Source organism: Fomitopsis serialis (genome assembly GCF_022376445.1).
Source record: "Fomitopsis serialis strain Sig1Antser10 chromosome Unknown B0H18scaffold_81, whole genome shotgun sequence".
Taxonomy (NCBI): Eukaryota; Fungi; Basidiomycota; class Agaricomycetes; order Polyporales; family Fomitopsidaceae; genus Fomitopsis; species Fomitopsis serialis.
In genome coordinates this window covers 139,489-162,937 of record NW_025955041.1, presented here as the reverse complement: position 1 = coordinate 162,937, position 23,449 = coordinate 139,489, and the positions used below count along the sequence as shown (strand labels likewise).

The 23,449-nt window shown below is 54.5% G+C and overlaps 11 protein-coding genes across 11 annotated transcripts; 1 reads left to right on the top strand and 10 right to left on the bottom strand.

Annotated features, from left to right (window-relative positions):
- Nucleotides 1-251: 251 nt before the first annotated feature.
- Nucleotides 252-3,708, top strand: B0H18DRAFT_882164 (uncharacterized protein; the record flags this gene model as incomplete). The annotated part of the gene is made up of 15 exons (XM_048040888.1): nucleotides 252-385; nucleotides 443-463; nucleotides 515-642; nucleotides 700-770; nucleotides 823-954; nucleotides 1,010-1,256; nucleotides 1,312-1,434; nucleotides 1,492-1,571; nucleotides 1,623-1,696; nucleotides 1,751-2,069; nucleotides 2,116-2,145; nucleotides 2,205-2,291; nucleotides 2,343-2,418; nucleotides 2,475-2,707; nucleotides 2,761-3,708. The coding sequence occupies 15 exons, from the start codon at nucleotides 252-254 to the stop codon at nucleotides 3,706-3,708; spliced, it is 2,703 nt and encodes a 900-aa protein (XP_047889374.1).
- A 1,931-nt stretch (nucleotides 3,709-5,639) lies between these two features.
- B0H18DRAFT_882181 (uncharacterized protein) lies at nucleotides 5,640-5,923 on the bottom strand (the record flags this gene model as incomplete). The annotated part of the gene is made up of 2 exons (XM_048040890.1): nucleotides 5,640-5,778; nucleotides 5,829-5,923. Coding segments are annotated over 2 exons (234 nt in total), but the record flags the coding sequence as incomplete, so codon positions are not given.
- A 638-nt stretch (nucleotides 5,924-6,561) lies between these two features.
- B0H18DRAFT_1029326 (uncharacterized protein) lies at nucleotides 6,562-8,102 on the bottom strand. The gene is made up of 9 exons (XM_048029977.1): nucleotides 8,068-8,102; nucleotides 7,899-8,016; nucleotides 7,654-7,840; nucleotides 7,558-7,599; nucleotides 7,481-7,522; nucleotides 7,226-7,395; nucleotides 7,109-7,164; nucleotides 6,974-7,046; nucleotides 6,562-6,924 (listed from the first exon to the last, which is right to left on the bottom strand). Exons 2-9 carry the CDS (start codon nucleotides 8,003-8,005, stop codon nucleotides 6,768-6,770), a joined length of 834 nt encoding a protein of 277 aa, XP_047889372.1. The 5' UTR covers nucleotides 8,006-8,016; nucleotides 8,068-8,102; the 3' UTR covers nucleotides 6,562-6,767.
- On the bottom strand, nucleotides 8,028-9,180 carry B0H18DRAFT_1029319 (uncharacterized protein). The gene is made up of 7 exons (XM_048029976.1): nucleotides 8,992-9,180; nucleotides 8,860-8,938; nucleotides 8,598-8,792; nucleotides 8,466-8,522; nucleotides 8,378-8,412; nucleotides 8,312-8,329; nucleotides 8,028-8,205 (listed from the first exon to the last, which is right to left on the bottom strand). The coding sequence occupies exons 1-7, from the start codon at nucleotides 9,079-9,081 to the stop codon at nucleotides 8,182-8,184; spliced, it is 498 nt and encodes a 165-aa protein (XP_047889371.1). The 5' UTR covers nucleotides 9,082-9,180; the 3' UTR covers nucleotides 8,028-8,181.
- Nucleotides 9,181-9,975: 795 nt separating this feature from the next.
- B0H18DRAFT_882148 (uncharacterized protein) lies at nucleotides 9,976-10,413 on the bottom strand (the record flags this gene model as incomplete). The annotated part of the gene is made up of 2 exons (XM_048040885.1): nucleotides 9,976-10,332; nucleotides 10,384-10,413. Coding segments are annotated over 2 exons (387 nt in total), but the record flags the coding sequence as incomplete, so codon positions are not given.
- A 1,057-nt stretch (nucleotides 10,414-11,470) lies between these two features.
- On the bottom strand, nucleotides 11,471-12,280 carry B0H18DRAFT_656000 (uncharacterized protein). Its single transcript, XM_048038982.1, has 2 exons — nucleotides 11,780-12,280; nucleotides 11,471-11,711 (listed from the first exon to the last, which is right to left on the bottom strand). Exons 1-2 carry the CDS (start codon nucleotides 12,191-12,193, stop codon nucleotides 11,604-11,606), a joined length of 522 nt encoding a protein of 173 aa, XP_047889369.1. The 5' UTR covers nucleotides 12,194-12,280; the 3' UTR covers nucleotides 11,471-11,603.
- Nucleotides 12,281-12,766, bottom strand: B0H18DRAFT_655999 (uncharacterized protein). The gene is made up of 3 exons (XM_048038981.1): nucleotides 12,616-12,766; nucleotides 12,402-12,557; nucleotides 12,281-12,340 (listed from the first exon to the last, which is right to left on the bottom strand). The coding sequence occupies exons 1-2, from the start codon at nucleotides 12,694-12,696 to the stop codon at nucleotides 12,429-12,431; spliced, it is 210 nt and encodes a 69-aa protein (XP_047889368.1). The 5' UTR covers nucleotides 12,697-12,766; the 3' UTR covers nucleotides 12,281-12,340; nucleotides 12,402-12,428.
- A 453-nt stretch (nucleotides 12,767-13,219) lies between these two features.
- B0H18DRAFT_1213985 (uncharacterized protein) lies at nucleotides 13,220-14,844 on the bottom strand (the record flags this gene model as incomplete). The annotated part of the gene is made up of 2 exons (XM_048036550.1): nucleotides 14,005-14,844; nucleotides 13,220-13,400 (listed from the first exon to the last, which is right to left on the bottom strand). Exons 1-2 carry the CDS (start codon nucleotides 14,820-14,822, stop codon nucleotides 13,220-13,222), a joined length of 999 nt encoding a protein of 332 aa, XP_047889367.1. The 5' UTR covers nucleotides 14,823-14,844.
- A 313-nt stretch (nucleotides 14,845-15,157) lies between these two features.
- Nucleotides 15,158-16,808, bottom strand: B0H18DRAFT_1029304 (glutathione S-transferase C-terminal-like protein). The gene is made up of 8 exons (XM_048029975.1): nucleotides 16,771-16,808; nucleotides 16,524-16,710; nucleotides 16,176-16,413; nucleotides 16,079-16,109; nucleotides 15,952-16,002; nucleotides 15,773-15,893; nucleotides 15,652-15,709; nucleotides 15,158-15,596 (listed from the first exon to the last, which is right to left on the bottom strand). Exons 2-8 carry the CDS (start codon nucleotides 16,619-16,621, stop codon nucleotides 15,537-15,539), a joined length of 657 nt encoding a protein of 218 aa, XP_047889366.1. The 5' UTR covers nucleotides 16,622-16,710; nucleotides 16,771-16,808; the 3' UTR covers nucleotides 15,158-15,536.
- A 72-nt stretch (nucleotides 16,809-16,880) lies between these two features.
- On the bottom strand, nucleotides 16,881-19,101 carry B0H18DRAFT_1029301 (P-loop containing nucleoside triphosphate hydrolase protein). The gene is made up of 4 exons (XM_048029974.1): nucleotides 18,697-19,101; nucleotides 18,539-18,643; nucleotides 18,314-18,479; nucleotides 16,881-18,255 (listed from the first exon to the last, which is right to left on the bottom strand). The coding sequence occupies exons 1-4, from the start codon at nucleotides 18,885-18,887 to the stop codon at nucleotides 17,359-17,361; spliced, it is 1,359 nt and encodes a 452-aa protein (XP_047889365.1). The 5' UTR covers nucleotides 18,888-19,101; the 3' UTR covers nucleotides 16,881-17,358.
- An 889-nt stretch (nucleotides 19,102-19,990) lies between these two features.
- Nucleotides 19,991-23,424, bottom strand: B0H18DRAFT_1086744 (kinase-like domain-containing protein; the record flags this gene model as incomplete). The annotated part of the gene is made up of 4 exons (XM_048032086.1): nucleotides 19,991-20,166; nucleotides 21,460-22,859; nucleotides 22,918-23,286; nucleotides 23,345-23,424. 4 exons carry the CDS (start codon nucleotides 23,422-23,424, stop codon nucleotides 19,991-19,993), a joined length of 2,025 nt encoding a protein of 674 aa, XP_047889364.1.
- Nucleotides 23,425-23,449: the final 25 nt, after the last annotated feature.

Genomic DNA, 23,449 nt, shown 5'->3' with positions numbered 1-23,449 from the left:
CTTCAATTTCTGAGATTCTTCATCTTTCACGACAAACATCGTGCGATCCTACAACATTGCGTCTGCAGAAACCCAAGAACTTATGTAGAACCACTGGGCGCGCGTCGACGATCGGTGCGTCACCCAGTTGGGGTGCCATATATGGTGCACGTGGTCGTTCTCCCGTTCCAGTTTCGCGTCTGCAGTGTGCTCCCTCCCCATCCCCTCCACAGTCTGTCCTCGAGTTCTTCGTGCTTGACCGGTCCAGCTCTATGTCTTCGTCACAAGAGAGCCAGCCTTCTAGTCGTCAGTCCACGTCTGACCCACCTCAGCAAGACGCGATAACGCTCTTCGACCTCCATCTCAGGTTCCTGTCCGAGTCATACCTCAGCTTCTTTCTGGAACGGTACGCCCGCAAGTCTTCTTCCAATCAGGCTTACCTCAGACATTGTGTGACTTGTAGCCGGAGAATCGAGGAGCATTAGTGAGTACGTACACGAGAAGACCGCGCCGTCTGGGCTGACGGGAAGTCCAGTGTGGAGGCGTTGCTTCGGCTACACCGGAAAGTCAAGGCTGCAGATACAGTATTGGACGACCCGGGTCGTGGCGACGTCAGCACGACGAGGGCTGCCTGGAACGAGATCAGGGATAACGTAGCGAGAGGTGCGTCCCCGAGCGATGTTCGGTCGTACATCAGTTGAACCTTTGGCGTTGCTACAGAGGCCGATACGCGTGTGGCGTTTCTTGGTGCTCTGACTGGGGATGTCATCAACCCCCTCATAGTACTTAGGGTAAGTCTGCAGGTTATCATTTGTACCAGACGCCATATGGACACCAGCGCAGGAAACTCAAGACCGTATTCGCAAGCGGATCAAGGAGGACCTAAAGGACGCAGTGGCTGCACATACAGACTACTCTGAGAATGTGCTGCCGCGTTATAAACGCAACTACCTCAGGAAGTGTCAGGAAGCAGAGGTTCGTACCCGTTCGGCAGAAGCGGTGCAGTGCCTCTGACATTACGGTCGAATAGGAATACAAGGCTGCCATCACACTAAATACCCAATCCCCTCTCTCACCCAACGAGGGGCACTTCGCCTTACCCCCACAATCCGCAGGTGGCAAGCCTAACCCCGGTCTGTCGGCGCGCCCCGCGATCATCACCGCCCCGCAGCCTCTCCGTCCCCTTGACCGCAGACCGTCAGTCGGCGGAACATCAAACCATGTCCGCTCGCCCTCCACGAGCACGTCATCAGCGCTACAGGACCTGGCCCACCAAGGTGATTAACCATCCTATCCGTGCGTGGCGATATGATGCGATATAAAGTGCTATAGGAAAGAAGCAGCTTAACCAGCTCATGACTTTCCTGGACAAGGGCGGTAACATGAAGGACCTCGCGGGGCGGTCGGACAATGCGCTGAGGAGTGTGAGAGCAAAGCGCGAAGCGGACGAAGCAGGTGTGTTGCCCTTCGATGTTATATATCTGTGTACAGTACTTCATGTTCCGACGCAAGACAAGGAATATCGGAAGGGCGTGCACTGGCTGGAGACGCTGCGTCTCCGGAGAGTCAAGATTCTCGAGTCTGGATACAAGGTCAGCCCGGAATCGTCACAACGTGTGCGATACTAAAGGTCACACTGGCAGAGCTTGGAAGCGTTCGTTCGCGAGAATGCGGAGACAGTGAAGTCCGTGCTGCAGAAATACACTGACAACATGGTGTAGGTTGCTCGCTGAGCTTTTCTTCTGGTCTGCTCACCACGTACCCTATACAGTGCCACCTGCGCCACGCAGTCGCAGATCTGCGAGCATGGCAGACGCTCAGTCGCGCGGATATCCTCAGCACGAGACAGCGCCATCGTCGGATACAACATACCTCGCCAACTCGCGGCGGCTATCCCCAAGCCTGCATATTATTACAACTACAATGTCGGGGAATGCAAAGACCTGATTTTCGGCGTAAGCTTGGTTGACTATGCCACAGCGAGGAACCTGCATGGCGCCGAAGGCGAACAAGGGGTGCCGAAGATCGTGCGGATCTGTGTGAAGGAGATCGACAAGAGAGGAGTGGAATGCGAGGGATCTATCGGGTGCGTGGTGTGCGGGTCGTTGATGTAGCTGGCTCTGAACAGATGAGAAGGTGTCTGGGAAACATGCGAGTGTGCGGGAGGTATGCAGGCGATCCTTGACTGGGCTTACTGGTTATGTTGACGCGAACGATGTGACTAGCTTCAGCACAAGGTCGAGCGCAATGAAGCGGCCTTCCAGTTCAACCCTGCCGTCGACGATATATATGCCGTGGCGTCCCTTCTGAAGGTGGGTCTACGAGCTATCACGAAGTTTCTTCGGTGCTGACCACGAGTGCAGTTGTATCTCCGCGAGCTTCCAGAGCCTCTCTTCCGCTTCCCATTACAAGAGCGACTGGCTCACAGTGAGGAGCTAGGTATGTTCATACTTTTTGATTCATCTGGCACTCTGTTCATCGCAACACTGTGACAGACGAGCACCGAGGAAACGACTTTCAGCTTATCCGAGGCAAGATCCGCAGGTTACCTACGGTCCACCAATCGACGTTGAAGGTCCTCGTCGAGCACCTCGCACGAATCGCCGCTCATGCGGAGAAGAATAAGATGGACGCAAAGAACCTTGCGATCGTCTTCGGTGCTGTCATATTCGGCGAAGATGAGATGCCCAAGTCCGGTGGTGATCTGCTCACTGTGCACTCGTGGAAGGTATTTTTTGTGTATGACTATGACTATGAGCATGGGCTGACCCGAAACCGTAGGATACGTTGTGTGAAGACCTCATCAGTAATGCACACATCCTGTTCCAATCTACGGACTCGCCTCAACTCCTCTCCATCGTTCCGACCCCTTCGAACGCTCCATCTCCCATCTCACCAACTGCATCAGGATCACCTCGAGCCAGAGCGACATCACAAGCATCTATTCTGGGCCCGATGGGGCCACCGGCCCTTCCATCCGGCTCCCTATCACGCAGCCCGAGACTTGGACGCTCTCCATCACTCCCTCCACAGCGCTCACCTCCGTACACTCCGGGGATCGCTAGTGCGCGGACGACTCCACCAGAGGACTTCACACCACAGCTTCCGCCACGCCCGACAGGGAGCATCCATCCGTCGCAACGGTCTGCGGGTCTGCCGCCACCTGCCCCACTCGTGCCGATGTCGCAGCGGCCGAACCGCCAGTCCCTCCCTGTCCAGCCACGATCACCGATGCCGGATTCTCCCCCTGGCTTCTCTAGGTCACGCGATGTCAGCAGAGAGCGACGCACGCAGAAGACAACACCGCGGCTGCAGCAGCACGAGCTGGATGGAGCAGAAGAGCCAGCTTCGCCGCGCAGAGAGCGACTGCTTACGCCGCATCTACCACCTCGTCCGCTGTCCCCTGCGGTGTCCACTCGGACGGGCGAGTCGAGCATTCAGGAGGAGCAGGAACCGGAAGTGCATGGACAGCTGCATCTTGCACCGTGGGGGAGCAACCTCGACTTGCACGAGCTTGGAGATCGCCCGCCCTCGGCTTCGGCATCGCCCAGGAGTCAATTTGCGACCATGAGGCCGGACTCTAGGCAGTCTGCCCGAAGATCACTCTCAGGTCCGTTAGCAGAGCCGCAGAGGTCGCCGGCACTAGTACAGCAAGCTCTACCCGATACCCAGGACAGTGATACAGCGCGGCGCACCGAGATCACCAGCGAAACGCGTACCGTGGAGTGAACAATATGTTTTGATGTGCGGTGGTTTGTAGAAGTATGTTACGGCTAATCACGGTGTAGGGCATTGTTTAGTACATACGATGGCTACAGTAGTACACATCTGTTCAGTAGTATCTTGGTACTATTAGTATGACCGATTTCGATGTAGTCTGTACAGTAATAGTATAACGACAGTTCTATGAGTGCAATACGACTGACTAGGAGAGCAAGATGATGATACGTAGCGGTCCGTATGAAGGGATGATGGAGCTGTGTATTAGTACGCCCTCGCGAGCAAGGCACACGTTCAATGTTTCATCGCATAAATTGTATCGCATAGGCATCGTTCGCAGCGACGAGTTCCAGCGGGCTCACAGGAGGACTTTCGCGCATCCATTCAAGGACTCTGCGATGAGCCATGACCCTGAGACGATACCGTGACCATCAATGAAGGTGCTGACAAGAAGGACACGGGGGACTCACTTGCTAGGTTGAAACTCTCTGACTTCGAGAGTCTCCATGCTTGTTGCGCGCGAGAGCGCGACGTATGCTGTATGATTGGATGTTCAAATGGGAGGTTGCGGCAGGGCAAAAATGACTTTATCACCTTGGCCTTTCTCGAATACACGCCCAAGATCGACTCTGACTCTCTTCAACGTTTGCCCTTGCGATTTATGTATGCTGATGGCCCACGCTAAATGAGTGGTACCTGGAACTAGCATTGATCATGTCCATTTGGAGTCAGTAGGAATACCCTCACCTGCTCGCGACTAGCCTCTATTCTTCCTTGAGCATTCATGACCTCAAACATACAAGGAATACACAACAGAGAAAGACCGTTCTCGAATCTAACGCATGGCCATAGTTTCCCGCCATTGACGATATGCGGTGGAGCGGGAGGCGGCCCACCCCTCTGGAGCGGGTGCGATTGGTCACGCTCTACTCGATTGACCACCCCGAGTTGGATGCCACGTAGCAGTGCGTCTTGGACTGTCATGAACCCGACAACCTTGCCGACGGATCCATTGACGAGCACTCCTTGGACTATGTTCTGCGATGTATGTTGATATGCATGAACAACTTAGAGGGACAAAACTCACCATGATGAGCATAACTTGCGCGCCGATCTGTGGATGAAATCTCAATAACACATATGATGACCGGTAAGGATATCACTACCTTGAGATTGATGTGCTTTGGCGCGATCACCTGCTGTTCCAGTAGTTTATCCATCCTTCAACCGTGACAAGGAAACCCTCGTTGTCGATACCGGGCTGATCGGCAGCCGGGAATGGCATTGGCGTTCCTTGCAATTGTTCAAGGCGTGTGTGGTTAGCTCCGTATACCTGTCTCCGCGTAGGAAACCTACTTATTGTGAGAAACGTGAAGGAGAAGATTTGATGAAGCAAGCACGCACAGGTCCGTAGGCTCAATGTCATCATGATATACCACTCGTCTTGACAGTCTCCGGAAGGCCATCATGGTGGACTGTGACAGTCTACCGAGCCGCATTTCGTTTAGCATGTCGACAAAATCTATGACAGTTCACTGAGCGTTTTGGCATAGATGCTATAACATGACTCCGACCTTGATCCCTTTGTCGGAAGACCTTGTTCAATGCAATGGCTTGGCCGACGCAATCCGGCCACGAATGCGCATCGAAGCAGAACGTAGCAGGCTGGGCACACCGTCGATGTGGTCCGGAACAGGTGGCAGTTGATAGAAATCGCCAGATAAAATGAGCTGTCATGGAGCCATCAGCCCCAGAAAGAGTAGTGAAGGGTTGATGTTGCCTACTTGTATACCACCGAAAGGCTGAGGATTTCTGCGAATATACCGCGCTATAAATTCCTGGCGGCATCTACTCGTGACGGCTTCTCGACCACTTAGACGCAGATCACCCACAAGTTTATCGAATAGCATGCCATCGATCATTGAGACTGTTCATGTATATCAGCGAATATAGGCATAGCGATTGTAGACATCCAATGAACTCGTACTTTCGTCTACAATCAGAGCTCGAGCTTGTTTCCAACGGTCCGTCGTGAAGTTGTTCTCATCCACGGGTAGGTTGTTTCTGTCTTCTGCTACCCTCCTCTTCAATAATCGTCATGGCCTATCAGGCGTTTTGCGATCTTCAACGGGTCTCCTTTTCCAAGACCAATGCCGGCCCATGAGTGAAGGGTGCATCCGCCTATGTTGATGGATGCAATGCCCGTTGCTGCTGTCACACCGACTCTGTCTCTTCCAACATTTCACGACAATGCTTAATGATCTCTCGAAGAAGCACGGATTTTCCGGTACCTGCAGTGTGTCAAGAGATTGGCGTGTAGATTACGATCTGTGTTACCTGCGGACCCAGTGAAAAAGACACTCTTGCCTGCCCTCACCATATTGAGAATGGCTCGCTGTTCTTCTGATAAGTCAATCATGGGTGCAGGGAGATCTGGCATAGGTTCTGCTGGATTTGCCATATTTGTGGGAAGAAGGTTCAATTGGCTGCTCGACGGCATTGCTTGAAGCGGGGGTTCCAATTCTCGGACGCACGCCAGCGAGTAGCCACTCTGTTTGCGAAGTAAGTACTTATTCAGGTTCTCCCATATGACGTGATTTGGGTACGCACAGTCTTACCCCGAGTCTTTCAGGGGCTAATATAAACCCGAATTCGTTGATATGGAGCCCGCTGAAGCTCTCTTGTCGCACCTCACAGAGTTGACAGGCTCGGAGACCGGATGTTCGGGACAGCGCAAGTCGGACGTTTGAACAGTGGTAGGGTTCGCGACGCGCAAGTAGTCTTCAACAAGGAGACGAGACAAAGCCACAATTCGACGCGACGAGCAATTGAACGCTGCACGTGACCCCGTTGCTGGGTGGCGACCAGTCGAATTTCTTTAAAGTGCATTGTACATACCGCGAGCCAACGCCATCTGCTCCTGATTACTATTCAAGCACCATGTAAGTAAAAAATCGGACTCAATGATTGCAATAGCATGTACAGATACTGTGAGTTGTTCCCGAGATTTTCCAAAAGACGGTACTTAGCATTGCGGCATGAGTTAGTAGTACCAAAAAAGGGACTCGTCATTCGTCAAATGCGGCCCATAATTCCCTATCATCGTCAACTTCGGTGTCTTGCACTGACACTGCTGGGGTGACATCGATGGTGGTGCTTGGACAGACCAATTCAGCGGGTTGAAGCTCGTCACTCCACTTCAGTACTGTGCGATGCGCCATAACTCTGTCGATGATCAGCTCTTGTCCCATGCGTTCACGGCAGTGTGCCTCACTTTTTAGCATCGAAATTCAGCACTTCGAGTGTGTCCATACTTGTCGCACGCGACAGAGCTACATACGCTGCGACTTCATAAGGTTTTGTGTTCAGACATGACACGAAGACAGACAGACCTTGACCATCTTCAAACGTACGCTTGAGTTGACTCGTACTCGCTGCAATGTCTGACCTTGGGATTTATGCACGCTGATGCCCATGCCAAAATTAGGGCACCTCGCATGCACGCGTAAGTACATACAGAGCGGACATGGAACTACAACTCACCTGTTCTCGGATTGCTTCCTGTTCACCCTCAGCGTTCTTGACGTCGAAATTGCATCGGTTACAGAGCAAGTGTCTTCCAGTTTCGAATTTTACCAAAGGCCACACGTCGTTGAAGCGGTCAAATGAGTCGCGGTGGAGTTTTACAAGATTATCCTTGAGGTGCGTCTTTGGGTGGTGGCGGACAAGCGCTCTCGATGAGACGGCTTTTTGCCTCCTCCATCGTGATGAACTCTTCGACCCTGCCCTTGGTTCCATTCACCAGCTCTCCTTGTATGAGGTTCTTCCCAACCAATCAGGGGGTTTGAGGTCAATCACGACGATGATACTGACCTTTATCAGCATTACTTGCGCACCAACCTAGTCGCACGTCATTAAGCATCAGGCGAATCTGAGACAAGTCACTCAGCACACCTTCAGAGTGATGTCCCTCAAAGCAATGAGACGGTCCAATGCGTTATGAATGCGCCCCATGGCAGCGGGGTCAAACAAGACCTCATCAGAACATGCATAGTCCCTTGCCACATATTGCTTCACCGGCCCCACTAGTTGGCTGAGGCGGGTATTGTTAGCATCTCCTACTTCTGAGCGAGTAGGATACCTCAGGGGTGTAGGTGATCATACATTCAGTCATTCCCAATGCAAGACAATCGACTTACAGCTCAGTCGGCTCGATACCATCATCGTAAGTCACCCGTCTTGACAACCCTTTGAATCGAAGCGATACTTCTGGGCTGGCACGGCCAAACCGTATTTCATTCAGCATGTCGACAAATACTGCATGGGACGTCAGAGCCCTATATGGAGGCGATCACAAGGTTGGCCTGCCTTGGTCTCTTTGCCGGAATACTTGTCGAAGGACACTGGTTGCCCGATACAATCGGCCAGGAATTCGCCTCAAACGCAATACACATGGCTGGGAGACGCCGTTAGTACGTTCGGTCACCGGGGGCAACTGACAAAAGTCTCCGGAGAGTATTAGCTGGTATGCATTGTGAGCAATGATCAACGCAGAAAAAAATGGCGGCGTGTCGTACTTGTATACACCGAACGGTTGATTGTTTCCACGAACAAAGCGAGCGATGTATTCCTTCAATCGCATGAGGCGAGACAAGCGTGTCTATGCACGACCACTCACAAGCTTGTCAAATAGAAGACCGTCGATCATAGAAACTGTACACATCATTTTGTCAGCTACCATCAACGAACTCTCAATGAAAACCTACTCTCATCAACGATGAGAGTCTTGACCGCTCTCCATCGATCGACGACGTGACTGTCCTCTCGGAACGAGGCTTATGTGTGATGTATTCATCGTTCTTCACCCGCTGTGATGGGACAAAAATCTCATGGCCAACTGTCTAGCGTCCTCTTTCCCAGGCCAATTCCAGCCCATGAATGCAGCGTACATCCATCTATGTTGATAGAGGCAATTCCCGTCGCAGCCGTGACAGCTAGTCGCAGCTTGTTTGGCTCCGCCGGAAGATACTCGTCCCAGATGTCATGTTGATATTCGTCGTGAAAGTATTCAATATTGCTCGCAAGAGTACAGACTTTCCGGTCCCTTCTCAATGGTGAGCAATCACGTACACCTAGATGCCTGCGGTTAGTATTACATACCAGCAGAACCGGTGAAGAAGATACTCCTCCCCGACTTCACCAATTCAAGAACCGCGCGTTGATCTGGGGATAATTCGATCTTTGTGGAAAGCGAAGCGAGCCCGAGAGGATCGTCAGTGGCCAACGTGTTACGATGCCCGGGGGATTGACAGCGGTGAAGTGAGATTGGACGGCTTCATCCGGCATTTCTACCTCGTCCCAAATCGCTACGTCATCCATCATAGCTAGGCTGCTGCAGTTTGGTAGTACACGTCTGCGTGACTAGGCATCCGGAGGCAGATCAGTCGCGAAAGCCAGCGGGTATAGGGCATGAAGCGGTATTCTGGAAGTGATCGACCGCCCGCATTCAACCACATCCGACTCCGAGTCGCCGAGGCGCGGTCCCGTGACAACGTTCAAAACCCCATCAATTGCCTGAGCCTGAGCTGAGGCCTGGAACAGCGCAGCCGACAATACAAAGTTGCAGCGGTGCCCGCCCCTCACTGCACAGGCCTCAACGTCCAGAACCCAAAATATTCAACAGTCAGTCTGTGCCAGTAGTAACACTATGGTGAGTACTTACTGCCCTCCATTTGAGCCACTCAGACGCGCTCAGTCCAGACTTCACCGAGGTCAACAATCATTTGATACAAACAGTCGGGTGTGCAAGACGACAGCAGGTGATAGCAGGGATACAAACAAGATATGCGGTATAAGTTAGATGCAGCAGCCGACCATGGGTGACCTGTGTTAGTCACTCGAGCTTATCCCAGTATTGGCGATCATCATCTTCGTCAGCAAGTTCCTGAGCCTTCGGCCCTACATCCTCGTCGATGTTTTCTTTCATCCATTGAATCACGCGAGGGTGTGCCCGCACTCTAATAAGTCCATCATTGAGTGTCCGAGATAATTCTGAGGATAGCGTGATTCAGGACGTACTTGAGCGGGTTGAATCCGTGTACTTCAAGGCCATCTAGGCTGGTCGCGCGCGACAATGCTACATATGCTGAATCAAATGTCATTTTTGGTGGAAAGCCAGTGACTGGAAGGAGACAAGCAGACCTTGACCGTTCTCGAAAACTCGCCCAAGATCGACACGAACCCTCTCTAGGGTCTGACCCTGTGACTTATGAATGCTCAATGCCCATGCCAATATGAGGGGTATCTGTGAAACATTTGCATTGATAATGAATACGTACCGTCAGCGAGAATATCGGAGCGCACCTGGTGACGAGTAGCCTCCACCCTGCCATCCGCATTGATCGCTTCGAAGGTAGCAGGGATACATAGTAGTGTATGTCCATTCCTGAATTCCACAATCGGCCAGATATAGTTTTCTGCCACTTGCAATGTATGCTGATCTGGTTTTTGCTTCTCGGCTCCGTTGGGGGCTTCTTTCGCGATATCTGTTCCGCATTTCCTCGCGTCACGTGGTGTACTGAAGGCTACAACACGTCCCAGAGAACCATTGACCAGCTGGCCTTGTACCAAGTTCTGCTAACAGTATCAGAGCGTCAGCAGTATTCAGACGAAATAATCACCGACCTTGATGAGCATGACCTGTGCGCCTACCTGTAGATAGACCTGAATCAGTAATGCTCGTTGTGCGAGCGCAAAACACAACTAGCTTTCAGCGTAATCTCCTTGGGAGCAACAAGCCTATCCAGACCAGGCTTCACTTTACTGAATGGGTATGGTTTGTGATCTTATCCACGCCGGGCCTGTCGGTGGCAAGGTACACATGATGTGGATCGTCCAGCTGTCTCAGACGCAGACTATTTTCACGTTCCGCCTCTCGGCGAATAGGAAACCTGGAGCGGTTTCAGCGGTGATTGAACAGAAAATGCCGCACAACGCACAAGTCGGTTGGTTCGATGCCGTCGTCGTAAGTGACTCGCCGCGACAGCTTCATGAATCGGCCGTGATCTGGGGCGTCAGCCTGCCAAGACGCACAGAATTGAGCATGTCCACAAAGTCTAGTAAGTAGATTGGTGAGCAAAGCCCGCTGTCCATCTTCAGTGAAGATTCACTTGGTCGCTTTGACGGAAGACATGGCGAAGCACAAGAGGCTTCCCGAAACATCTTGACCACGAGCGCGCCTCGAACGCAAATGTAGCAGGTATAGGGACTCCATGATTGCCAAGATCCGGTACAGGTGGAAGCTGGAAGAAGTCGCCCGAGAGAACAGCTAGTAATGCGCACAATCTGTCTCGGCATTGCATGGTGCACGGTGATAAAAGCATACCTGTATCCCACCGAATGGCTGATCGTTTCCTCTCAACCTTTGACCAAGGAATTCCTAGGGAAATAAGCTCATGAATCTCACCTCGTTATCCATCATCGTGAAGACCTACCAGCTTGTCAAACAGAACACCATCTATCATCGAGACTGCATGTGTTCCAAATTAGTCAGCCTTGACCTTCATCATAGTCACTCACTCTCGTCAACAATAAGTGTTCTGACTTTCTTCCACCGCCTGACTATACCACGGCCGCATGACTTAGGCTTCTCCTGACTGCGGACTGGCATCTTCATCTCCGTGTTTGTGTGCCCAACCTCCTCGAGGTCCTTCACCCGCTCCGCCCTTTCCGCTCCGCCCTTTCCGCTCCGCCCTTTCCGCTCCGCCCTTTCCCGCCCTGCCCTTTCCCGCTCTGCCTTCTCTCGTTCATTTTTGTCTTGTCCAAGAATCTTGCCTAGCAGCTGATCCGCCGGCTCCTTTGCAAGGCCGACCCGGCCCACGAATGGAGTGTACACCCACCAATATTCACAGACGCGATGCCCGTGGCTGCAGTGATAGCAAGCCGTTCCGTATCTGGATCTCGGGCGCAGCAGTGATCGATGATCTGGCGGAGAAGCACCGACTTGCCTGTTCCTAGTGCATACGTCGGGACAGGGTTCCGGGTGTGAGCCTGGTCGGAGCACAGCTGTAGAGGGACGAACCTGCGGAGCCCGTGAAGAAGACGTTTTGACCGGACATGACCATGCGGAGGACTGCCCATTGCTCGGCGGACAAGGTGACTGGCGGAGGCGGTGGATCCGAAAGCGTTGGTGAGAGATGTCGCGGAGATGATGTAGGGTCGGTACTTTGGGACGCCATATTGCTATCTTCCTCCCATATGGTGGCTGGTGGCGGCGTGTTGATATCCTCCATCTTAAGCTCAGGCAAGGGAGTGTCGAGATTTTCTCCCTTGATCTGCAGGGAGGGCGTCGTACCGATCCTTGTTTCATTGTCGTGAGTGCGTCAACGGGCTCTGTCTTAATCTGAAACAAACCCCGGGCCCTCCTCCATCTTCGTGTGGCCTGACGTATCAGCATTATCGCATTCTTCTTGTTTCGGTAGGTCACGTATCCCATCCTCCGCTGCGTTTACTGTGAGCGGCTGTAAACGGGAGGTTGGATCGTCCAGCTTCGTCCCCTTCTGGTCCCTGTCCTTGCGCCGGTGTTTGACGCGTGTTGTCCCGATGGAACACGGTTCCATACTCAAAGGCAACCCAGGTACGTCTTCGTCCCGTCCAGAGCACCGTCAGTATAGCCGATAAAGACATCCATCTAACAGACTTACAAGTGTGCGATAAGTCCGGCGCGACATTCAGCCACTCCTCCGCTTCACGCTGGGTTGCGAAGCTCTTCTGCACCGCTCCTGGGTACTTGTAGATCTGCGTGCAAGGCTCAGCCTGTACCTTCTTCTGCGTACCGCTTGACGCACATTCTCCTTGGCCTGATGAAAGAGCCTGTCAGCGACACATGTTTGAACTGCAAGGCTACAAGCAATGTACCGCTTCCCAGGACGAGTAGATGCGAGGACCTTCTCTGCCTTTCCTGACAGCGTAAAACTTGTTCTTTCTCGCCTTTCCCATGGGATCTTGAGACGTGGTGGGATGTCACTATATGTTCCAGAAAGACGAGCGACGTAGTGGGTCGTGCTCATGGCAGACGCGCGACTGGCGACGCGTCCGACTCGTGTCGGCCATGCCCACGTGATGGCGCTTGCAGTGTCTCGCTGCCAGGCCAGAGTGCTCTCTAGACTCTCACCCTGCCCGATCCTCGACACTCAGCCCACTTATGACGACTACTGGTATGATACTCAATTCGCTATGCAGAGTGTTGCCTGGATTTCCGCGATCCCATCCCACCCTTTTATCCGAAATTGAAGCCTGCGCCCCATCTACTCTGACTACTAGCTCACTGCCAGTGGACTGGCATGTCTCGGCGCCGCATTCGACTTGTTTGTCTAGCAAGCCTGGAGTGTCAACTCGTAGAGAAATTCAGTCAGCTTATACACCATGACGACTTCAGGTGCGTTCCAGTAGCGCATACGCACATTGATAAATAGGTTGTCAGATTCAGTACTGTATACAAGGGTATGCTGGGACCGTTCAATCAATCCCGGGTATCATACAGTACTGCAGCACGCAAGCAAAACGCAGAGTTGAGCTCGAGAGGCTTCTTCCAGTTCAGAAGCGAGACCTGAAGCTTGAAGATCGAAATGTATTGTGGAGGTACCGAAGAGATTGCATAGGCGTACCGGGGAGAATCGAAGTGGCCGCTGTCTTTCGTCGTGCTAGAGTTGTTGAGGTATGTGAGTGACCAGAAAGCCTAGTGACTGAATGTTTCGCGCGCGGATATCATATTTGAGGCCGGTATGCGGTCAAGACACGGGAGTTGCGTACGTCGATGAGTTGATCTTGCAAGTTGATATGGCGAAGGACGTAGAGGTTGATGATGTGAGTGCGTTCCCTTTAGGTTACGGATATGTGGCAGGTGACTATTCACGATGCCCGCCAGAACGCAAGCCAGAACTTCGCGAAATGTCCATTGGGTGTCGTATAGGCAAGAGTTGGGGAGGCCAAGATACTGAGTTCCGTTGAGGTGATATTGGACTGTGAGCAAGCAGAAATTGAGGTGTAAGTCGATGATGACGTTGATGATGAAATAGAGGACGCATGTGAGCTGACACTCGAAGTAGACGAGCGGTGAAGCGGAAGTAGGTGCATGGTATGTTGAGCATGGCCGGAGGAAGCGAAGACACGTCCCACGAAGCGTGACCAGAGCCCCCCTCCGGACGTAGATGGTTCACCTGCACGTTTCACTTCGAGAGTTGCGCTCTGAACCAGTGAGTGTCAATGTACAACAGTGCATTGCGCTGTAAGTGGCAGCAGACTTACCATGCAAAGATCCAAATTTGTCTTTTGCCCCACTCGAGCGGTGTCCATTCGGAGTCTGCTGCGTGTCCGGGATATCCTGAGGAGACAGGCTCTGCCGCTGTGTGCCAATCCCCTGGGCGAGTGCCAAGCGGCAGAATGGCCCCAGCGACGAGATCAGACTCGTAGAGCGGCAGGTACGTGTTGTCCTCGATTCCGCCGGGTTGCGTGTTGAGTTCGATGACGTCCGCGATTGGTTCCTTTTCGGTGGGGGCGCTTTGTAGGTCCGTTTGTGTGACAGGTACCTCCGTGAGCACATCGCAAGACTCGGGCGTGGAATCGTGCAGTGTAAACTGGCCAAACATGGGTGCTAAGTCTTCGACAGACTCCGAGTGTTGCCCAAGTGTCATGCCTGCGAAGGAGTTCGCTAGGTCGTCCATCGCAGGGTCGTTCAAGGACAGCCTGGCGAGTGCGTCACACAGGTCGTCGATAGCTGCGGGTGGGACGTCTTCTACACTCATTTTGCTGAAGAGTCTACAGAGATCGTCCATAGCGCCAGAGGGAACGGGGTCGAGCGTCATCTTGTCCAGTGCAAGTGAGAGGTTCATGATTGGGACGCAACGTCTCACCCACATGCTGGAGTTGGGTGACAGTGTGGGCCTGCGGAGCCATGGAAGGACAATTGCTGGAACAGGAGCACGACTCGGAGACGAGAGTAGTCGAGCAGAGACCGTAGGTTGGGACACCTTGGCCGTCCGCAGGGTATTGAGCGGCGCGCCTCTCCGAGGCTTGGCTGCGTGCGCCGCCTTCGCGAGCAAACGTGCTTCTCTACAGTTCATCATTTTGATGCGGGCTCGTATTGCCAGGAAGAGATGGATTAACAGGTTTGTAGGTTTGGGAAGCGCGACAGTAAGAAGAACTTGTGGTTGCCACGATTGTTGCGATGGCGAGCGAACGTACGGGAGTGCAGTAAAACTTCAAGTATGCGTATGAGGAGTGAGTCGTCGACGCATTTATGTCTGTAGTCGGATGGCTGACATTCCGAATGGATCTGTGGTGGTCAGCCTCAGCTTGTGTCGTCTAATCAGCCTTTGAGTCAGCCTCGTAGGGCCGCAGGTCATCACACTTTCAATCGTCCTCTTGAAAAGCAATCCAAAGTCGAATGGAATATTCGTCCATGCGCTTTCGTGAATTACTAGTACGAGAAGCTCGTAGCTACTAGCGGACGTACTCAGCTTCAAAGCGACGGGAGTGATCTGCGCAGATTGCCCACCCTTCCCAAGCACCTCGGGATACATGAACCGGAAGGGAATCTGAACCTGGTGCGCAGGCCATCTCGCATTCACCTTGTGTGTTGTAAGGTCTTCGCGGTCACGTGGCGCGCTCTCGAGGGGCGCGTACCGCTTCATGTCCCAGTCAGATCGTTCAGCGACTTTTCGAGGCACGTTTGTACTAATTCCAGGAAGCATTAAGACATGTTTGAACTTCCGAACGACGTTGCCCTTGTGCCACTTCAAGCTTCAATGACTGCCCGCGGCGCACTGGTCGCGCTTCGCTCAGGGTTTGGTCATTCCTGCCTTGACCGCAGGGTGCGCTTCCATCCTCCGGACCCATGCCTATCGATAAAAGACCAGTGAGTATCAAGTTATATCTCAAAGGCTACCAATTTACCTTGAGATTCGGCCACTCGTCTAGGCTCTCTACTCCACCGAGCGCATAGAGCACGACCCTATGACATGTTTCACTCAGTACGTACTCATGCAGTGTTGACCGAAAGTTGGTTGTAGCTCACAGTGGGTAAGCGTTTATGTCGGCGATAGTATACAGTCCATCTCTGGGCCCAGCAAAATAGTGTCGCCCCTCTAGACGAGTGTTATATATGCCGTATAGGCGCTTGACCTCGTCAATGAACCCTGCGGACATTCGGCGTTCACGTTCATACATGGTAGGATCATTGGGAGCGTTACTGACGTTTCTTTGCGTGGGGGACATCTTCGGTGGCGAAGTGAACGAAGTATGCAGCTGAACCCGTCGCAGAATCAGTGGCCGTCGACAACAAGCATACGTCGGATATTGGCGTAAGTATCGTCTCACGTACCCTGCGCCAGATTCGGTCCAATGCCGCTGTGCTAGAGAATTCGCTCAGGCTTCATGATGTGATCCTTTTATCAAACTGTATGACATCCCAGACTTACCGTGAAGAATATCCACTGAAGCATCTCACTGTACTCGACGGGATTGCGAACAGGGTCGAACGAGAAGTTGAAGTCCCGGTCAAAATGCTGCGCGAGGTACAATTCGATGGCAGCACTCTCGAAAATCGCGAAGTCGTTGCGGAACTGGTCCACAAGTGTGGGCACGCGACCATTGGGGTTCAACTTGAGGTACCAGGGTTCCTTGTGCTCGTTTTTGGACATGTCGATCTCATGAATCCTAGTACCAAACATGCGAAGATTCAGCTATTGACACTCGGAATGCATAACGCAGTGCGCGGTAGGTACGATATGCTTTTATCGAGGGTGTTGGAATGTGGACATACTTACTGATAATCGACGCCGTAGCGGGCATGCAGCTCCAAAACGATGGAGACCTTTCTGCTATTCGGTGTTCCGGCCATATACAACACGAATTTCTTGCTCATACTGTTAGCAGTGAACAAAGCAGCGTGTCGATGGAGAAGGGTTCCGGTACTGGCGACTGCAAGAGTACTGAGAAGTGCGAGTCGGCTCACTGACAGGGCAAACATCCTCAGCACAACTGGCAGACCGAAGTTTATATAGCATACCGCACCCGTGAACCTAAATTGAGTTCTTGCGACCTTGTGTTCCTATCGTACCTTCTTAAGATACTTCCATTCAGCGTCCAGTGCCAGAGATACCGAAGCGCTCAGGATTATACGTCGTATACACCGGTTTCCCGGTCTCCGAGTCGGGATTCGTGGCCCACGGCGCTTCTACGCAACTGCTACGCCACATCGACTTGCTAAATGAAGTTGCACTTGGTCACAAAGAATCGGCACTATCACTGAATTTCATTACGGTATACGTAGTACCATGGTAAAGGTAAGTCGTACGGACATTAAAAGTCACTCATACAGTGAGGTATATAACTACTGTGATTCTCGAGTTACAGTGGAAGCGTGAGGACGGTGCGCGGCATGCAGTCCCGGGGTGTTGTTGGTGACTGCGATCCGTCCTCTCCTGTGATTGTTTCCGACGATGAGGACATTGAGCCCGAGGCTTCACACTTCGTCTCATGACGCATGACAAGCCAAGCGTTCAGGCATCACATCCCGCAACGGTGCTTGCTACGCGCTCGAGGCCAGATGCCCCTTCGAAACGTCGGGAGCTGCATCGACGAGGTTCATGATCGGCCCAGTCACGCCACCGTCGATGGAAGCGGTGCTTCTGGTCCATGAATTCCCCGTGTCGCTCCTCGAGCCATCTCCTCGCGCACCCAAGCAGGCGCATCGGTAACAGCAGCGGGTGGATCGCTCTTGTACAACATCAGGTACCCCTGTAGACTGGCCATCGAGAATTCTCGTTCGGGAATGGCGTCCGCGAAGCGCCTGGCCAGCTCGCACGCTTGCGTCTTCGGGAGGCAGACCGGAGTGGAGAAGACATCTGAGGTGTTCATATGGCCCACATCTGCCGTAGGCGTCGGCAGGAGGTCCGAAGACGCGGGGGGCGGCGTAGCGGGAGGAGACGGGGGTACGAGGACGGGAAGGTCAGAGGCCTTCTCCGAGGCGGCGCTGTCCGAGTCGGAGATTCCCTCCTGCAACTCGACCTCCGTGAAGAACGACTTGTAGAGGTTCTCCGCCTGGTACCGGCTGGCGAGGTGGAACTCAATGTGGAGGTCCATCCTTCCGGGGCGGCACAGCGCCGGATCGAGCGCATTGTACTTGTTCGTCGTCGCAAACAGGATCCGGCCTTCCTGCGCGCCGATCCCGTCGAGGGCATTGAGCAGCCCGCTGAGAGTGACTCGCGACGCGGCCTCCTCATTCGGCTTGAGTTCATCACCCTCCTCGTCGGGTTTCTTGCCGCTCGCTGACACCGGTCCGCTCGCAGACGAAAAATCACGGGTGACGCCCCGAGTGAAAGCAGCATCGACATCTTCCATAAGCGCGATGCACCGTGAAGGCATGTTCGAGATGAGCTGGTTTAGGGCGGTGTCGTCCATACCTGCGCGGCTGACCGTTACGATGTAAACGTCGAGGCCGAGCTCGCCAGCGATGCTGTGAATTATGGAGGTCTTTCCGGAACCGGGAGCACCGTGCTATGCGCAGACGATCATCAGCGAATGATGACACAAACCCGTGTGCTCAACAACTGACCAGTAGATAGCCCCGGCGGTACGGAATGCCTCGGTCAGAGTACCACTTCCGGCAGGCGAGGAAGTTGCGTGCGTCGTTGAGCAGCCGTTCTTTGACGCCTGGGTCCATGACGATTGAGTTCAATGGCCGTTTTGGGCGTGCCGTCATAAATGTCCAGAAACCGCCACTGCAGACGAAGGCTCGCGTCAGTGTCCTCAGAGAACACACTGTGTCCCGCAAACGTACGTGTCAGCTGCATATATGGAGACACCCTTCTTTTCTGCGGCCTTGTACAACGACCTTGTGTCCTCCATGAAGCTATTGAGAATTGTACGGTCCCGCGAGAATATCCTGCGAACCGCGTCAGTCTCTCGGCAATGGAGCACAGCACAGAGCAGTTATACCTGAGCCGCAGGCAACTCCAACGTGACTCTCTCTCCACCGTCAAGTAACGACCCCTGTACCACACCTTGCAAGGTTTCGCAAGGTTAGGGATGTAAGCGAGTTTGCGCAAGGTGCCTTCTTCTTCATCATCATCACCGTCCGCGTTGTCGTTCTCGAGCCCAAAATTGTCGCTCATAGCGATGTCAACCATGCGCGCGGCGCCCCAGAATTGTTGTTGCGACAGCCAGTACAGAACCCAACCTGAGGCACAGTAAATTCGAAAAGTAGCGCACAGACAATGAACGGGGCTCACGATACGCGTCTTCGTTCTGATCAATTGTGGCTTCGAGCCAAAACGTCTCCAAAAAGGAGTCCCACCAACCGAACAGGAAACGCCGACATGTCTCGAGCGCTCCACCCACGACGAAGAGCTTGATCCAGTCACTGAGCGCCGACAACGACAAGATCGACGTGATCACAGAGTAGATGTCCTGGGGAAGAGGAAGTGCGGTCATCATAGTCGTTGCTGTCGTTGCGTTCGTGCTGTTCGAGGCTAAGGTGTCATGCACTGGGGCCGACAGACCCGTCAGCGACGTGAGATAGAAGAAGAGCTGGTTGGAATCCACGGTTGCGAATGTGAAGATTACGGTCACGTCTGGAGGATCGGATGGGGGCAGCTGCGTCTGCCAGAAAGAATCGTATTCACAGGGCTATATAGGCGTGTGGACGGCGTCTACGGGCGCGCATGTATAGCTTCATGGAGTCAATTCCAGACAAGCAGCAGTGCAGGCTTCGGTTCAAAAGTTGTTGAACTTGAAAGTACCAGTCAGTGCACTCGGAGTCGAAGGCAGCGCGCGCGCTGCGTGCGGTGCAGGCGGTGCAACACGTTCCCGAGCGCGCGGAGACTTAGGACGTCATTACATACCGCAGAATGAATCTATGTGACTCGTTGACCGGTGAGTCGGAGTCCGGGCTAGGAAAGAGAACACGTTCACGTTCGATCAAGCGCTGATGCGCCGTCTTCCTGACTTTCCTCTCATTATTAACCGTCTCGAACGAAAGGCTAGACGGATTGAAAGACACGGTATGTTAGTAACGTACCAGCTCAATAGCAAAGATACATGACTCACACATACGGCTGCTGAAATAGATACAGCTCTTGAACCGTGACGACTCGGATACGTATCGCGTGCAATGCCTGAGCTGCTGATCAACCAGTCAAGTCATTCCTGGCCCGGGGCCCCTTCTTCAGGCTTGGCAACCCGCGGTATCTTGAGATCAGTAAACTCGTGTTGAGATGAGGCGATGTTTGCGCTATCTAACGGTTCTGAACGCGGTGAAATTCAATTGAAGGAATGGTGTCCGGGAAGGCCATCCGCGCATGTAGCGGCGGAATGTTGTAAAAGCTGTGCCACCTGAGGCATCGCCGTAGTGCCAAGTAGGCGGACTCGGACCCGGGCAAGTGCAAGGAATAGGAGGAGAAGGCGTTACTGAGCTTCAGCTCAAGCTTGAAGTCGACACCTGAGTTGTCGACACCACTGTGAGGCCCGGGCCGCCAGCCATGTTCGAAATTAATCAAGTATGTAAAGCCGCGAGCTCGCGTGGAGAAGCGCCACAGTCAAACCACAGCTATCGGTGCAATCGGATCCCATTTTCCAAGATGTTTACTATAACAGCCGGGGCGCAGCCTTTCAGGCTACAGCAGAACGAGGCTAGAGATGCGGGGCGTGCCATATCGGACGTGCTCAGATTTGGATCCAGGTCTGAGCCAATTTCCTATTCAAGAACACATTGTTTGGCAAGAGCCCCGGAACCAAACAATACGTCATCGCTACAGGCTTCCGACTCATCATGAAGCCACCCCGATGCAATCGGGGGAACCGACTAATTAAAGGACTCCGTAGTAGTACAACTTATACTCCCCTACTTCTAATGTCTGTCTTTGTCGCCAGGCATAGCCCTTAGCCGTAGCTGCGGGTAGGATAGCATTTAGTACTTAGCTCCCTCAGGCCGATTGCCACCTTACCCCCTACACTTCCACTGGTACCTCGAGATCACCGTTAATTGTGTTAGACACAGCCAGATGTGGGCTTCAATCAGGTCACACACCGCGTCACTCAGGTCAAAGTGGCCGCCCACCGTGTAGGATTTGAATACCACCGCCGGGGAGTGGGGTTGTCCGACGAGTACAGTAGCACACGCATCCGAATCCGGCTTCGAGCAGAGCCAAGACACACCAGCTGTACAGATTGAGCACTGATTACACGACGAATAGTACACGCCGCCGAGACATCCGCGAACCGCGAGCGCCAGCGACAGTATGAGGCTCCTACTAAGTACACTGCTACGACACAATAAGTTAGTGCAAGGGTAGGTATGTTGGGGTAGGAACGTGTGAGGTCAAGAGATGCACGACGGACAAGAGCAAGAGCAAGAGCAGGACGATGTACAGCGGCTCGCGCAGAGAGTCCGATTATACCTGCTAAGTAGAACGAATTCGACAGCGACACACAAACATGGGCGTGAGATCCCCCGGTGGGGGGTGGGACAGCGGGAGGCCGCATAGCCGCCGCGCAGCCCAACAGCCCAAGGCTATCTGCCCCCCTGCTTCGTGGCCAAATCTTTAACTATCACCAACGACAGTCAGCCCACGCCCGGTCCCCATGCACATCTCCACTCACCAGTACCACCACCATCGCCCGCACCCACAGGTGCAGGCTGCCCTGGGCCGCTCACCGAACGACCGAGGATCGCCATCGTCTTGCGGCGCACGAGGGCCACACCCGTCGGGCTGTCCTTCTCGCTCCCACTCCCGCTCGCGCCAAACGACCCGCGGCGCGGTGTCTTCTCCGGCGCATCCCTCTCCTTGCGCGCCGTGAGCCGCCGCCAGAGCCCGGCCGACGCAGGCGCGGGTGAGCTCTGCCGCTTGTTGGTGACGACGGGCGCGAGCGTCGGGCGCTGGCGGCCCGTCGCGGCGGAGTCGCTCGTCTCGGAGGTGTAGGACGAGCCGGACGGGGAGGACGACAGGGCCGGCGTGGGGATCGTCAGCGTCGCCTTCAGCGGCTCCTGCTCCGACTCTGACTCCGAGTCGGATGATGGTGGCGACGGGGACGACGACGTCGCGGCGGGGATCTCGACCTCCACGATGGGCGCCGGGTGCGTGCCGTGCGTGGCACCGTGAATGTCGGCGTCCGCCCAGGACTGGGAGCGCAGTGAGCGCGGGCGCCCCGGGCGGCCGCGCTCGCGCATCGCGTACAGCTCTGCGCTCGTCCGCCGCTCGTCGTTACGCTCCTTCGGGCTGAGCACCTCCGCGTTGTCGTCCGCATCGTACCCGCCCTCCTCATCGGTATCGAGCGCGACAGGGTCCACGGGGGGCACGGACCTGCGCCGCCCATACAGGCTCACGCTAGGGCTCGTGAGCGGCGGCGGGCTCGTGATGCTCGCGTCAAAGTCCCAGCTGTCCATCGTCGCGCGGGTCATGTCCGACGGCTGGCGCCGGCGCTCCATACGGCTCGTGAGCGGGGGCAGACCCTGCAGGATCGCGCCGACGAGAAAGCTCTTCTTCTTCGCGCTCTTGAATATGGGCATTGCTAGGAGCTCGGCAGCGGTCGCGCGCTTGCTCGGGTCCTTCTCCAAACAGCGCGCAACGACCTCCTGGAGCGCGCGCGAGTAGGTGTGAACGCCGTCGGTGCGGTCGAGCTGTGGCGCAGCATCACGGACAGTCTGGAGAAGCGCGGTCTGTGTGGAGACGAGCGAGCGCGGCGCGCGGCCTTGGGTGAGTGCAAGCGCCGTGATGCCGAAAGACCAGATGTCCGCGGAGGCGTCGTACGCCTTGCCGTTGATGACCTCCGGGGCCATGTAGCACGGCGTGCCGACAAACGACTTGCGCTTTGTCAGTCGGGGCGGGGTCGGATGGATGGTGTGTAAGTAGTGGTGTGGGTGATGGTGATGGTGATGTACGTGGCCATGAGGGTGCGGATGGTGCAAATGGGCGAGACGCGGCGAGGGTGGTGCGCGTTTGTGGATCTGGACGGCCGGGAACGCGGGCGCGGGGGGCGTGTCCTCTGCGTCCCACAGGAAGGCGGCAACACCGAGGTCACCAAGCAGCACGGTGCCGTCATCATCAATCAGGAGGTTGGCCGGCTTGATATCTCGGTGCATGAGCCCATTGGTGTGCAGGTAGCTTGGCACAGCCATGGTATCAGTAAGCGACCCGGCGTTCTGTGCAGAGCGGTACTCACTTGAGACCTTCCAAGGCCTGCTTGAGGATGCACTTTACGACTTCTTCCTCCATGCCGCCCGGCCAGGCATATCGCATTACGTCCACGGCACTGCCGGCATTCATGAGTCGCATGGAGATGTAGAGCTTGTGGCCATCCATCCACGTCCCTCGCACGCGCAGCACGTTTGGGTGTTTTGATAAGGACATGAGCTGTGTCTCGCGCTGGAGCAGACGGAGGGCGGAGGGCGGCAGGCGGTCGAGGTCGAGGACCTTGAGCGCGCAAGGGATGGGATTTGGCGCATCTGGTGGATGGAACTGGGCGGTGTAGACGGTAGACGAAGCACCGAAGCCTATGGGTGCGCCGATGGTGTAGTCTGTCGAGTTATCGCTGAGAACGGGCGGGGGCAGCGTGAGTGCGGTCCGAGTGTAGATAGCAAGGGCCACACCTGTACAGCCGCCACTCGTCCTCGACTGCACCGATGAAGTTTCTTGTAATGCGCTCGCTGGCGGCGTTTATGGAGGGCATCGCGAGGAGCGGGGAGGGGGAGGGC